The sequence below is a fragment of the Wasmannia auropunctata genome, unplaced genomic scaffold (genome assembly GCF_000956235.1).
Source record: "Wasmannia auropunctata unplaced genomic scaffold, wasmannia.A_1.0 LD336088.1, whole genome shotgun sequence".
NCBI lineage: Eukaryota > Metazoa > Arthropoda > Insecta > Hymenoptera > Formicidae > Wasmannia > Wasmannia auropunctata.
In genome coordinates, this window is record NW_012026802.1 from 2402071 (window position 1) to 2414729 (window position 12659).

The 12659-nt window shown below is 36.9% G+C and overlaps 2 protein-coding genes across 3 annotated transcripts; one reads left to right on the plus strand and one right to left on the minus strand.

Annotated features, from left to right (window-relative positions):
* Positions 1 to 2519: 2519 nt before the first annotated feature.
* On the plus strand, positions 2520 to 8832 carry LOC105448268 (sodium-coupled monocarboxylate transporter 1-like). Of its 2 annotated transcripts, XM_011686773.1 has the most exons (13): positions 2522 to 3856; positions 4667 to 4826; positions 4888 to 4953; positions 5220 to 5339; positions 5641 to 5795; positions 5969 to 6109; positions 6179 to 6287; positions 6483 to 6592; positions 6823 to 7006; positions 7137 to 7223; positions 7562 to 7743; positions 7844 to 8030; positions 8149 to 8832. In XM_011686773.1, the coding sequence occupies exons 1-13, from the start codon at positions 3663 to 3665 to the stop codon at positions 8218 to 8220; spliced, it is 1767 nt and encodes a 588-aa protein (XP_011685075.1). In that variant the 5' UTR covers positions 2522 to 3662; the 3' UTR covers positions 8221 to 8832. The 2 variants fall into 2 exon arrangements, with proteins under 2 accessions (XP_011685074.1, XP_011685075.1); XM_011686772.1 differs by having other exon boundaries at positions 2520 to 3856; positions 7844 to 8832.
* An 89-nt stretch (positions 8833 to 8921) lies between these two features.
* LOC105448269 (cell differentiation protein RCD1 homolog) lies at positions 8922 to 10936 on the minus strand. The gene is made up of 3 exons (XM_011686774.1): positions 10122 to 10936; positions 9564 to 9958; positions 8922 to 9487 (listed from the first exon to the last, which is right to left on the minus strand). The coding sequence occupies exons 1-3, from the start codon at positions 10446 to 10448 to the stop codon at positions 9286 to 9288; spliced, it is 924 nt and encodes a 307-aa protein (XP_011685076.1). The 5' UTR covers positions 10449 to 10936; the 3' UTR covers positions 8922 to 9285.
* Between the last annotated feature and the right edge of the window lie 1723 nt (positions 10937 to 12659).

A 12659-nucleotide genomic window follows, 5' to 3' on the forward strand; every position in this document is an offset into this window, starting at 1 on the left:
AAAATTAAAAAGATTGTCCAATTAAATTGATTAATTTTAAAGCTCGAGAAACTTGAAGTAATGTCGAGAGACATTACTTCTGGAAATGGGTTTGCATACAAATGCAATTTGCTCAAAACAGATGCGCTCAACAATCCCTTGCTCCCTGAAAAATGTTCTATTTTTATCGATCGGGGGGAAGTGCTCGATTAATGCTCAATTTTTTAATGAGTAAACATGTAGAAAATTTGCTCAAACTCGAAAATTGTCATTAATATTAATGATTAATGACACTTCAAATTAATTTATATTTTATATTAAATTTTTAATATGAACTAATATATGAATTAATTTACAAAAGAAACAGTTTCAGGTTTACTGTATCTTTTTACGAATCTCTTCTAGAAAATAATCAAGGGACATATGACAAATTGAAACGATCGATTTTCGATAAAATTTCAAATATTCATCAATTAATTTTGTAACTAAAAGTTAAGAGATTAAAAAATGGCTATTTCGATTTTCAATCTAAACGAAAGGGTTACATTTATATGAGTTAATACAAAATACTTTGTCTTCGTCCTGCAGCAATCACTGGCCTTAGATTTAATCATTTATACACGATTCACCATTTTTAGCGATTAGCAAAATAGCAATAACTCACACACACTACACCGCATTTTTCATTTCACTACATGATCCCCTTCGAGGTGGATCAACGTCTTCCAGAAACGAAGATATTAACTTTGCCCAAGGGCAGCTCGTAGTATTAAGTTGTCGAATCGAACTGTATAGATATAGCAAATAGTCTATTCTTATTTAATAATCTTTTTCAAATTATGATGCCTTTAAATAGAATAACATAAAAAAACTTTTGCAAACGAATTAAAAAATCGAAGAATTAAACGGCTTAAGATCTTACAAGCAATATTTTCTCAACTTTCCTTCTAGCGTACTTAAGTGTGAATTGTACATAATTTTAATAATTTAATATTTTATTAATTACTTTAATGTTGATTTTATTTTCGTTTTAGTAGTTTTAATAGTGGAGGGGTACAGTATTATGAATAATATATGCTGGTAAGAGAGACATTATTTGGGCAGCCAATTTTACGACCAACTGTCGCTTCTAATCTTTTCACACACGCAATCTCTCAGAAAATATTATGAACATATATAGCTCAGCATTATCTTAATTTTAACATGTCGGACAACTTTTTATGCGTGATAATAATATAGAATAATATTGCGATATTCTAGACGAATAAGATTGGTGCATGTGAATTATTCTGAATCTGTTAGTGCGCGGTTCCCCATATTGATTATATTATCGTACTTATTCTTATATTGTTCTTATTCTTAAATATCTATAAATATCTATAAAACGTGCCTTTTTCATGAATAAATGCAATTAAAACAATAGGCATTAATGCGGCGTGCCTTTTCGACGAATTTTTTCAATGTTGAAATATATTTGTGATATGTAGAAATTTATTTGTGTAACATAGATATAATAAAAAGACTATGTCTCTCATATACATACATATATACATACATATATACGTATATGTGTCGTGTATATTCTATATATTATATATATGTACATACATAAAGTATCAACTTCAATAAATCTCAAGTTAATTATAATAAAAAAATTCTGAGTTAACCAAAAACTAAAAACAGCCAAAATAATATATAATGTATATTTTTACAAATATTTTTAACAATGTTTTGTTTTCATGAAAATTATGCTTTCATTAAAATTATGCTGGAGTTATACTTTATGTATGTACATAAGGGGTGCTGATTTCTGAGAAAGATATTGTTATAAGCATCGTCAAATAGTTCGAATGTAATCATTTGATTCATCCACTACGCTGCATCACAATTAAAATATAAAGGAGTTTCAATGCGCGATTGGATTTTAGTCGCGATATTAAACAATCGTCAAAACGACGATTTTTACAAAGTTTGTGTAACGTTATAATATTTGTAAGGTATTTGTAAAGTTTTTGTGCGTCTAGGATTTGTCATGAGTGTCAGTCGTTTATACGAGAAGCCGACACGATACACATTCCATTGTATATTTTTTCGAGATACCAACGTTATTGATATCGAAGTATATTTGTCCTGAGTGGATGCCGGATATTTTATTGTTGTTACCGTGTTACTCTTGAAAATGATAGAATGAGAATGAACGTTTTTTTTACTATATTTGCTTGTAATGCCGCAATTTTTGTGAACGTTTAATGTTATTTGGCTCTAATAAGCTCAAAGAAATGCGGCAAAATGTTTCTGTCGAATAGCGGTGACTTTGTTTTTTTTTGTAAATAAAGATATAGATATACCGGTGAATACGCAGAAATTTATTTCACTTCCAGAACTCCTATAATATCCCCTTACTTTGTTATTTCATTACATTTGTAGTCAAAAATAATTTTATATAACTGATTGCATATAAAATCTTTAATGAACAATTAAATTAATTACCTCGAATTAGCAGCATTTAATTTTTTCTTATTGTTCGTTGTAATAAATATCACTTCGGCTTCAATTTATTTGCATTTTATATGTATGTGCAAAAAGAGAAAATAATATTTAAAATCCATAGATGTGTACATCAATAACGAATGTTATTCTTATACATCACTATGAAAGATGAAAATCAAATTGTCCGAAATATTCGTGATTTCAACAGACTTCTTTTATTCCTCTTTCTAATTAATAAAAAAAGTTGAGAGTTGAAAGGATTAATCGGATGAGATCGGAATGAAGGTGATCTATGACAAGTCCATTGGCCGTTTCATGTACTCATATATAAGTACCATCACGGAAGGCGGTGGTCGAGGGCGATATGGAGCAACGGAGCGGCGGAGAATCCGCAATTATTCAATCGTGGCCCGTGAAGCTGCGTTTGACGCGTCGTTCTTTCACCGTCACAGACGTTTCGTAGAGCGCGCAGAAGAAACGGCACATCCGTAATTTCGTCGCCGCATCGTCGCGCAATCTCGAAATCACGGTAATCGCGCGAGATCAAAGGGATCGGAACGAACGGATTTTGTACTACCAGATTTGACTTCAGTCTCATCGTGACTTTTCTGTTAATTTTTCGTGTTTCCGTGTGATTTCGAAAAATTTGACGGGCACGTCTGTAACACGTGACTTTCTAACTTAACAGCATACATGGACGTTTAAAAACGTGACAGTTTCGTGAATATCTGTGCGTCTATGAATGTGTCTACATTTTAAAAATTTATAAAAACGTGATACTTTAGTGAATATCTGTGTACCTATAAAATTTATAATAAGACGAATTAAACTTGAAATAAATATCATTTATCTCTTTGACGTGCTCTTTACGAGTTAAATATCTGTTTCGTCGTGCGGACAGATTGATTTTTACGTGAGATTTCGCGGTCTTATAATTCTAAATATTCGAATCGGTGCGTAAATGTAACGTTCGCCAGATTTCTGTGGGATGTTGAAGAACTCATGCGCGACGGGAAATAATTTTGACTAATCTGGGCCGATTTGCGAATTTCCATAAGTCCGTTTGATATTCGAGTTACTGAATACCGAACATCGAAAAAATGTAATAATAGCCACAAAATACAAAATTTATCAGATGTGAATATCTGATTGGAGGATACAATTTTTGCTCGACAAAACAAATTCGAGGTGCAATGGATACGACAGATAATCGGCGAACGTTCGACTTGGTCGATTCGATCGTGTTTATCGGGTTGCTGGGCGTCTCTGCTCTCGTTGGCGTCTATCAGTGTTACGCGTCCAGGAAGAAGGAAGACGCCGTGGGAGAGTACCTTGTAGGCAGTCAAAAGATGTCTATATTTCCGATAAGCATGTCACTAATAGCAAGGTAAAGATTTGCACCTCCCTTTCTTTTCGAGTTGACTCTTGTATCGTAGAATCAAAAAAGTGCAATTAGAAATATTATGTTTCCTGAAATTTTAAAATGTCTTTTTATATTTTGGAGTATACAAAATATATTATACAGGAAAATATTTATATTAATTAATTTGTGCTTCTAACTTTACGTAAGCTTGCTGAATACAAAAGTATAGGACGTCGGAAGAACTGATTTGCAAACCGGAAATATATAGGGCACATTAGATGACGTTCGTTTCAATTGACCGTCAAGGCTCTAGTTAAGGTCCTAATTATTAATAGCCACATGTCACGTGTCGGATAAGAAAATTCGTTCTAAGAGCACCCCATATTAGTCATAAGCCATTAACGTTTCATTGACGGCAACTGCTATCTGCGAATTGCTTTACTTCTGATTTAAGCGTACGTTCCTTGGGAAAATTGTGAAATTGCATTTTTTTATGAGTTTATATATATAGTTGAGTTTATATGTTTATATATATTTTCATTTGTAAAACTTATATATGTATATTTTATATATAAATTATAAAAATTACTTAAATCATAGATAATCCTTTTCTCAAATAATAATAATAAAACTAAAATTTATATATAAAATAATTATTTTCTGTCACTCCTGGATATTTTAATTCACAACGTTACGTTCGCGATTGACGACATTAAATTGGGAGATCGTCCATTTGCCAAGAAATAAATTGGGAATTAGTGACGTTTAAATTTGCATTGTCTAAAATGTTGCACGATTAGGAGTAATTCTAAGGACGGCCCCTTAAAATTGCAGCTACGTGTCGGGCATAGCGATGCTGGGATTGCCGGCCGAAATGTACGTTTACGGCACGCAATTATGGTGCGTCGTGATCGCGGATAGTTTTGTATCCGTGACAGTGGCGATTGTATACCTGCCGGTTTTCTACGAACTCCGAATTACGTCGTCTTACGAGGTACACAAGTTATTTCATGTAACAATGAGATTCTTGACAATTAGCAATTCTTTTTTCGCAGTATCTGGAGTTAAGATTCAATCGAGTGGTCAGGCTCATGGGATCTGTTATCTTCATCATCAAAATGGTTTGTTTGTTTACATAAATAAATTTGAAAAACTTTCGTCTTTTAAAAAATTTCATAATTTTTAAAGCAAGTTTCGTGTCGAGAATTTATCACCCTGTTTTTGGACGTAAATATTCAATCTCTTCTTAAATTTGCTACCGAGTCTTTTTATTAGACAGTATTTGGCATATGTTATAATAAATATTTCATATCGAGAATTCCTCGAAGTGTTGAACTTGATCGATTTCGCGAGCAATTTAACACGCCGAGCAATCTTGCGCTTGCAGCTGCTTTACATACCAATGGTGATATATGTACCGGCGCTAGCCTTCAACCAGGCGACCGGAATGGATCTCTACACGATCGCGTTAGTGGTCTGCGCCGTGTGCATCTTCTATACGACGTTGGTAAGAACATCGCTCGTAGATCCAAGAATTGATTTCACGCATCAGAGATATTTTGAATTTCTAAGCTTGATGAACGCAATATAGTATATTCCAGAGGATTATTTTATTTATTTTATAGCAAAAGGGACAATTATCGATTAAAAATTAAAATAACTATTCTCAACTCTAAATGTGAGATAGAAAATACTTTCAACCAGCAGCTGACTTTCAGTCAGTAAAAGAGATAGCATAGCGCCAAAGAGATGATATAATGTTACAATAAATTAATTAATATTAATAGAATATATATACGATTTTACAGGGTGGTTTGAAGGCGGTCGTCTGGACAGATACTATTCAGACGGCGATGATGTTCGGTGCCGTCATCACGGTTGTCATCCTCGGCACCGCCAGGGTCGGCGGTGTGGCGGAGGTGTGGAGAAGGAACACCGATACCGGAAGGATCGAGTTCTTCAAGTAGCAATTTTTTCGTACCCTTTTATTATAATTGCTTCAATTTATCGTTATCATGTACACAATTTATCTAATTTCTATTATAATCGCGCAACGCTTAATCTTAATTTTACCGATCTATCAAGTTACCGCAAACTATCGACCAATGAATGATATCCTTTTCCTGCTTCAATTAGCATGGATCTGGATCCTACGACAAGGCACACTTTCTGGGGCGTGGTGGTTGGCAATTATTTAAATTGGCTGGCCACGTGCTCGGTGAACCAAGCGATGATGCAGCGATGCCTGGCAATGCCAAACTTGAGGAAGTCCAATGTGTAAGTCCGAGAAATGCATCACGATGCATGACGGCGCACGTCACTCATTTAATCCCCTTTTGTGTCTAGGGCGATTATGATAATGGCCATAGGCATAGTCAGCATTGTCTCGTTATGTTGCTATACGGGAATCGTCATCTACGCGGCCTTTTATGACTGCGACCCGGTCACGACGAAGGTATATAATATGATCGCGGCGTTAAGCAATTCGTAAAATGGAAATCATCGAATAAAATTCCGGACTCTTAATAAATAAATTTCGAAGGCAAACGAATGGCAATAATGTGATCAACGTGGATTGCATTAACATAATTATATACGCGAAATCTTAAACGCGCGCTTCGACGAATGCTAATAAAAAATTGCATTTTAGCAAATACGAAAGCCCGATCAGCTGTTACCATATTTCGTGATGGAATTATCAGAGGCGATACCAGGGTTACCAGGATTATTCGTTTCCGGTGTATTCAGCGCGGCATTGAGGTACTACACGTAATTTAGATGAGCTCTAAATGGCTTTTTGAATTAAAATAATAAAAATATATAGAATCAATATCACTTTCTTTGCGCGTGCAAATTCTTTGCCGAATTTTAAACCATTTAATGATATATACCGAGATAACGAGATGAAAGAGAATCTCGCTGTATAACGCTCAATATCGCTCATCTTCCCCTTTTACGGCTGTGTAAAACGCTCGCTCGTTGGCCTTTAGCACAATGTCGACCGGATTGAATTCCATGTCGGGCGTGATCTATGAAGACATGATCAAGCCGTGTCTCCGTAAGCCGATCTCCAACGTCGGCGCGAGCCGCATAATGAAAGCCACGGTTGTAATAATAGGAGCCATTTGCGTGGGCCTCGTATTCATGGTGGAGAAACTGAGCGGTTTGATTCAGGTATAGAGATACAAACGCGTAATCACACACGCGAACGTTCGTGTAATAAAATACCGGATCTTTTGTGTAAAATGATTCAACTTCCGATTAATCTACGCAATTAATCGAGAGATGCTGATCCTCCTTTCAGGCTGGTAAAAGCTTATCGGGAATAACCGCCGGGCCCTTACTCGGAATGTTCACGTTGGGCATGCTGTTCCCAATGGCCAACTCCATGGTAAGAGGATGATCGTTGAAGAACCAGTAGAAGTACATCGCTTTCAAATTTATTTCATTGACAGGACATAGCTTCAACTTTCTACCGCTTACACGTCTAAACGATATCTGCATTATCACCTAACATCTTATGTCTCCAAGATATGTTTATTTACATGGATTTAACTCTTAATTTAATATCAGTCAGGATCATATTATCCCAGGATTCCCGATGTTTAATTTCAATGACAGATTTACGACATCAGCGAGTCGTGGAGTCTGTCATTAAAATCAAGCCGATCCTAAGAAATCCTACGTTCGCCATGGGATCATCTTATCTCTAGCTTTTTACCCGAACAGGGAGCATTCGTCGGTGCGCTGGTTGGTGTGAACTTGGTCGCTTGGATCTCGTTCGGCACGCAGGCGGCGATCTCCAACGGGTCGATTTATTTCCCGGTGAAACCGGTGTCGGTGGATGGATGCACCGAGTCGTTGAGGAGCACCGCCGGAAACCTCACGACGATCATCGAGACCGCTGTCAGGTATATTTTTATCAAACTGCCCTCGTACATGCAATGGGAATGCAACCGCGTAATGACATCTCCCGTATCGTATTTAAAACGTCTTAATTTTTTTCCTCAGGGAACAACCTTTCTTCCTGTACAGAATGTCTTATCTCTGGTACACGTGGGTGGGTTTTCTAATTACAATTCTAGTGGGTCTGCTGGTCTCGTGGTTCACGGGTCCGTCTAAGTACAGTCGCGCAGACAAGAGATTATTTACACCCATTATACACGGTCTTCTACGTTCGAGTGATCCTCAGAAAGTGGTACGTAATAATTTCTGCGATCCTCAATCAGAAGAAACCTCATCACTAATATATAATCTTGTTTTTCTTATCACTAATATGTAACCTTGTTTTTTTCCTTTTTCCTCTCTTTTTACAGAACGAGGCTGAACTTACGAAAGTGTCGAACGATATGAACGATATAACGACGCAAACTTCTTCAAAATGTTAGCCGTTATCTCTCTGTTCTCACAATTTGCAGTTCAGCCGGGTAAAAATGTGTACAATCATACATGTCAAATTTGTGTATTCGACTTAGTCCCGATATCTCATAAAATTATATTACAAACTACGACTCGCAATCGTCTGACGACACAGATGATGCCGTTGTATATTACGTCGCATTGGTTTAATGACTTAAACCTCACAGTGCACCGTCATCGATCAATCGCAATATAAGGCGGGACTAAATTCGAATAAAACTCGTTACGCGCGCGCAAATTAATCTTATGTAAAACCCACTATTTAAATTCAGGCAGTGATTCAAAGTTGCCGACTCAATTTCATACGCTATACATTGTATACCGCCTAATTTAACAAGATTTAATTAGGCCGACAGTAAATGTACAAAGAGAACGAACGTTAGTCTAATATATTTGCATGTTTACTCGTGTATACGTTGAAGAAATGATCTTTGCGCGATCGAATACTGCTTCTCGTGGCATAAATTTTTAGGCAATGGATAAACGCATCTATCTATATTGTAAAATCTACCAAAATATTCGGCGCCAGAGCGTAAAATATAATGATTAATATACATTAATAAAGTCGATCTATCCTGATAGGTAATCACACTTGCATATTTCATATATAATCCTCATATATTACGTATGTCACATATCTAGCACTAAAACTCTATATGTATCATAATACCTTCGTTCGTATAAAACTTTTTTGATTTGTTAAAGCTGTTAGTCGGTAGCCTTAGAGTTTCAAAATTGAACGTCCATTAAAATCGAACCGAATTATAATTGGTAGATTTCGCCCAAGCATTTTTTTTTACACATATTTACAACGAACATAAAGTACTTGATTAATTGCCAATCCGACGATACACTTATTTACTAGTTTTTCACAGCACAATTCATAAACTACCTGTAATAAAATGCAGATGGCATGGCCGTCGTATCATGCACCGTTTCGTAAAAAAGGATATAGAATCACTTACGGGTAGAAGCGTCTGAAGTCCGTTCTTGTGTGCCGAGTATCATATAATCATCAGAGAAGGGAATCTAATTTAAGAAGTGAGCGGCGACATACCGATCGACCGGGGATCTTGTTGACCTGGCTGAGTCGGCGGACCTTGTTGCGGACCAGCTTCCAGATTCTTGAGAAGCAAGTTCAACCAATGCTTGGTTGAGGCGTCTTCTTGCAAACACGTCGCAAAAGTGTTGTCCCTCAGCTGATCCGGCAAGCACTGTCTCAGGGCTAACAATGCTCTGCAAAATTGATCCGCACATTGAAGTTTCACGAGATTTTTTTAAGGACATATTACACGCATATTTCAACACTCACCTTGGATTGTCAGAAAGTCTTAGATAACACCGCACCACATGCTTGAGCAGTCTCGCAGAGGGATCTTTGGCTAGGGATAGAACCATTTTTCCTAATATCATGGCAACGTGACTGAATCTATCGTAGGTCTGGCAGATGTACGACAGGCCGCTGTCGTCAAGCAGTATCTTCTGCAATATGAATGTCGCCACGGTCTTGCTCAATTCCGAGCCGCTCTCCATGATTCGCAGACAGAGCGGAATGATCTCGGTGGTGAGAAGGAAGGTTATCACTTCCTGCTCGTCGGTTTTCACCAGTGCGCCAATCACGCCGAGACTCGTCAGGCGAAGATACTCGAATGGTCGCGTTTTGCTTACGGTGTGCAGAAATGGATACAGAAATAGTGGGACGTGTGCCTGAAAGCGAATGCGATGTGTTAATGCGAGATGTTACAGATACATTTATAGCCACATATACAGATTTGTTGAACGAGACTTCTTTGCGCGCGAGAGACACATAAGACACAGCTAGTCAAACATTAATTATACATTTAATGTCAATGTTTCAATTAAGACCCACCTGCAGAAACGCAGATCTCGTTTCCGGATGACTGGCCACGCATTGCAGCAGCGCCAGGGCGTTGCACACCCGGTTGCTCTGATAAGCGGTGAGGGTCGCGGGATTGATCGCCGGATAGATGTTAATGATCTCCTGCAGGAGGGATGCCGTAGTGCCGAACGAGTGCCACAGCATGGGTGCCAGGTCGGGCACTACCTCGCGCTTCTTGCTCAACTCCAGCAGAGCGTTCTCCCTCGTCTCCGGATTCGACAGCTCGATTATCCACGTGTATACCTTCTCGCGGTCGACGGTGGACTGCAGGGCGGCCGGGCTCTGCTGTGTGCTCATGTCGCGGCCCTGGTTGTTCGCTTCGCAGATTCAATTCCTTGCGCGGGGAGGGAGGGGGGGGGGAGGGCGGCGATATGTCGTGATCACAATCTGCACAATCTGTTCGCAACGTCTGCGATCAGTATCCTCTGCGTTTCTCACCGTTTTGTCTAATTCAGATGTTGACAAGCATGGAAACTTTTTTAACCTAACCTCACTTTCCCTCTCTCTGTCTCTCTCTCGCTCCACGCAGATCGACGATCACTTTCGAAGCACAAGTATTTCGAATTCGATAACACGCACACAACTTTTCGCAGCGTTTCCGCGTGTCTCCTGCACGATCGGCCAATCCTCAATCCATCACGCTGCCAGCCAAGCCCGATGAAATGCTCGGTGTAATGTTGCTGGGACGAAAGCGGAGTCGGCGACGATACGTTACTTTCCGGATTTGCCTCGCGCGCGCCTCGCCTGCTCACATTTCGAATGCGCGCGACATCTAAGCGCGAGCATAACCTCCTTTCGCGGATACGCCTCGTCTGCACTCATCTGCACCGTCCTGCGTCCTGTTGATTCCGGACGGAGATTTCGGAGGCAGTTCGTGTTACACTCATTACAGGATACATGGTAGCAGTATTATTTATGTAATGCTTTTCCTCTCAATATTGCATTCAGATTGAAAATTCCTTTCCCACCTTTTCAAATAAAATCAAAGAGAGAGTTAACTCTCGTCGATCGCGAATCAACCAAGTCTCGAATATATCCGTTAATCTCAATAACCGAAATTTGGTAAAATCACATTTCGCGACGTGTTATCAACAGAAAGTACAGACATGTTATACCGATACGCATGTATCGATTGTCCAGCAAAATAATTTAATCGACATTTGATAAGTTAGATACAGAATTACTATATTCAAAACGTAACAATTAAAGATTTGATTATATATTATTGCGTATACAATTTAATTATTTAAAAAGATAATGAAGCAATATACATTCATTGACGTAATTACACCGTCAATTAATTTCCCAGCGAACACCAAGTTACATATGTAACGTATGTACTTATGTTAGTTGTAAATTTCCCACTCCAATGTAACTATATGATATATAACATCATGTGTTATAACATAGTTATATTGTTGAGTGGGAAATTACATCTAACAATAAGTACGTTACATGTAACTTGGTGTTTGCTGGGTTAATACGCGCATTAATTAATATACATTTATATATATACGTGCATAAAGTGCAAGTGTGAAGGCCACTTTGAGTTTTGCTTCTGATGATTTTAATTTAATTATTCAGAGATCGCGTATTCTGCAAATGTTATATAGACGAAACACTACCCTATTTTTTAAATTATAACTCTCTTCGCGGCTGTTTATATATTTTTTCAATTATTATATAACTGATTTCAGTAGAGTATTTTTAATCAGAAGAAAATAATTATATGGACTTCGTTATATATTATTCAATCGTTATATTCATCATTTTAATTGTTGCTAATGCATATATTTAATTAGTTTTCTTTTTCATCTGTTACTGAACGTTAATATTGTACAAGCGATACTAACTTTCTTATATTCTGCACAAACAAAGCAAATTGTTTATATTATATCATCTCGTTTATATTATCGTAGTAAAAAATTCTCAGTTTTCAGTTACAAGGTTAACTAGGGAGAATTATGAGAGGCCTGTTTTTTAATTGCGAATAAACAGTTGAAAATAAAAAAAAAAAACAGCAGAGGAAAAGAAAAACATTTTTTATAGTTGCAAAGATCGATCATTATAGTGTATTAAATGCACATTTGTATACATACTTGACTATACAACTTACTGAGCAATTTGGCAGTTAATTTAGTCGGTCCTTTAATTTATTAATATAGAAAGAAAAATTTATACATATTCATAATATGTATATACATTTATGTTATGAGAATAAACTACTTCTGAAATCATATACATACCACAGTTATCTGATCGTTTTACATCGCAATAAGTTAGGTTTTAATAACAAATGAGAAAGATATGTAATTATACCGTTTTTAATTAATGATAACTAATTATAAAACAGATACTAAGCTTTATAACAATAAGTAAAATTAGTTGCTTTTATAAAATTTATAATTAAATCTATTAATTGCAATGTGATCTCTTAATTAACCTACTTCTTTAATATTATTTGTTTTGTTACTTATAATAAGCATTTTGATGCAAATTATAGTCTCA

What these genes read in the sequence shown, in the direction of transcription:
- LOC105448268 (XM_011686772.1), top strand. Translation starts at nt 3,663, where the DNA reads ATGGATACGACAGATAATCGGCGAACGTTCGACTTGGTCGATTCGATC. An exon ending in TTATCTTCATCATCAAAATG is followed by an intron (nt 4,954 to 5,219) that starts GTTTGTTTGTTT and finishes TTGCGCTTGCAG; the next exon opens with CTGCTTTACATACCAATGGT. An exon ending in GCATCTTCTATACGACGTTG is followed by an intron (nt 5,340 to 5,640) that starts GTAAGAACATCG and finishes ACGATTTTACAG; the next exon opens with GGTGGTTTGAAGGCGGTCGT.
- LOC105448269 (XM_011686774.1), bottom strand. Translation starts at nt 10,448, where the DNA reads ATGAGCACACAGCAGAGCCCGGCCGCCCTGCAGTCCACCGTCGACCGC. An exon ending in CGAGATCTGCGTTTCTGCAG is followed by an intron (nt 9,959 to 10,121) that starts GTGGGTCTTAAT and finishes ATTCGCTTTCAG; the next exon opens with GCACACGTCCCACTATTTCT. An exon ending in AGACTTTCTGACAATCCAAG is followed by an intron (nt 9,488 to 9,563) that starts GTGAGTGTTGAA and finishes TCAATTTTGCAG; the next exon opens with AGCATTGTTAGCCCTGAGAC.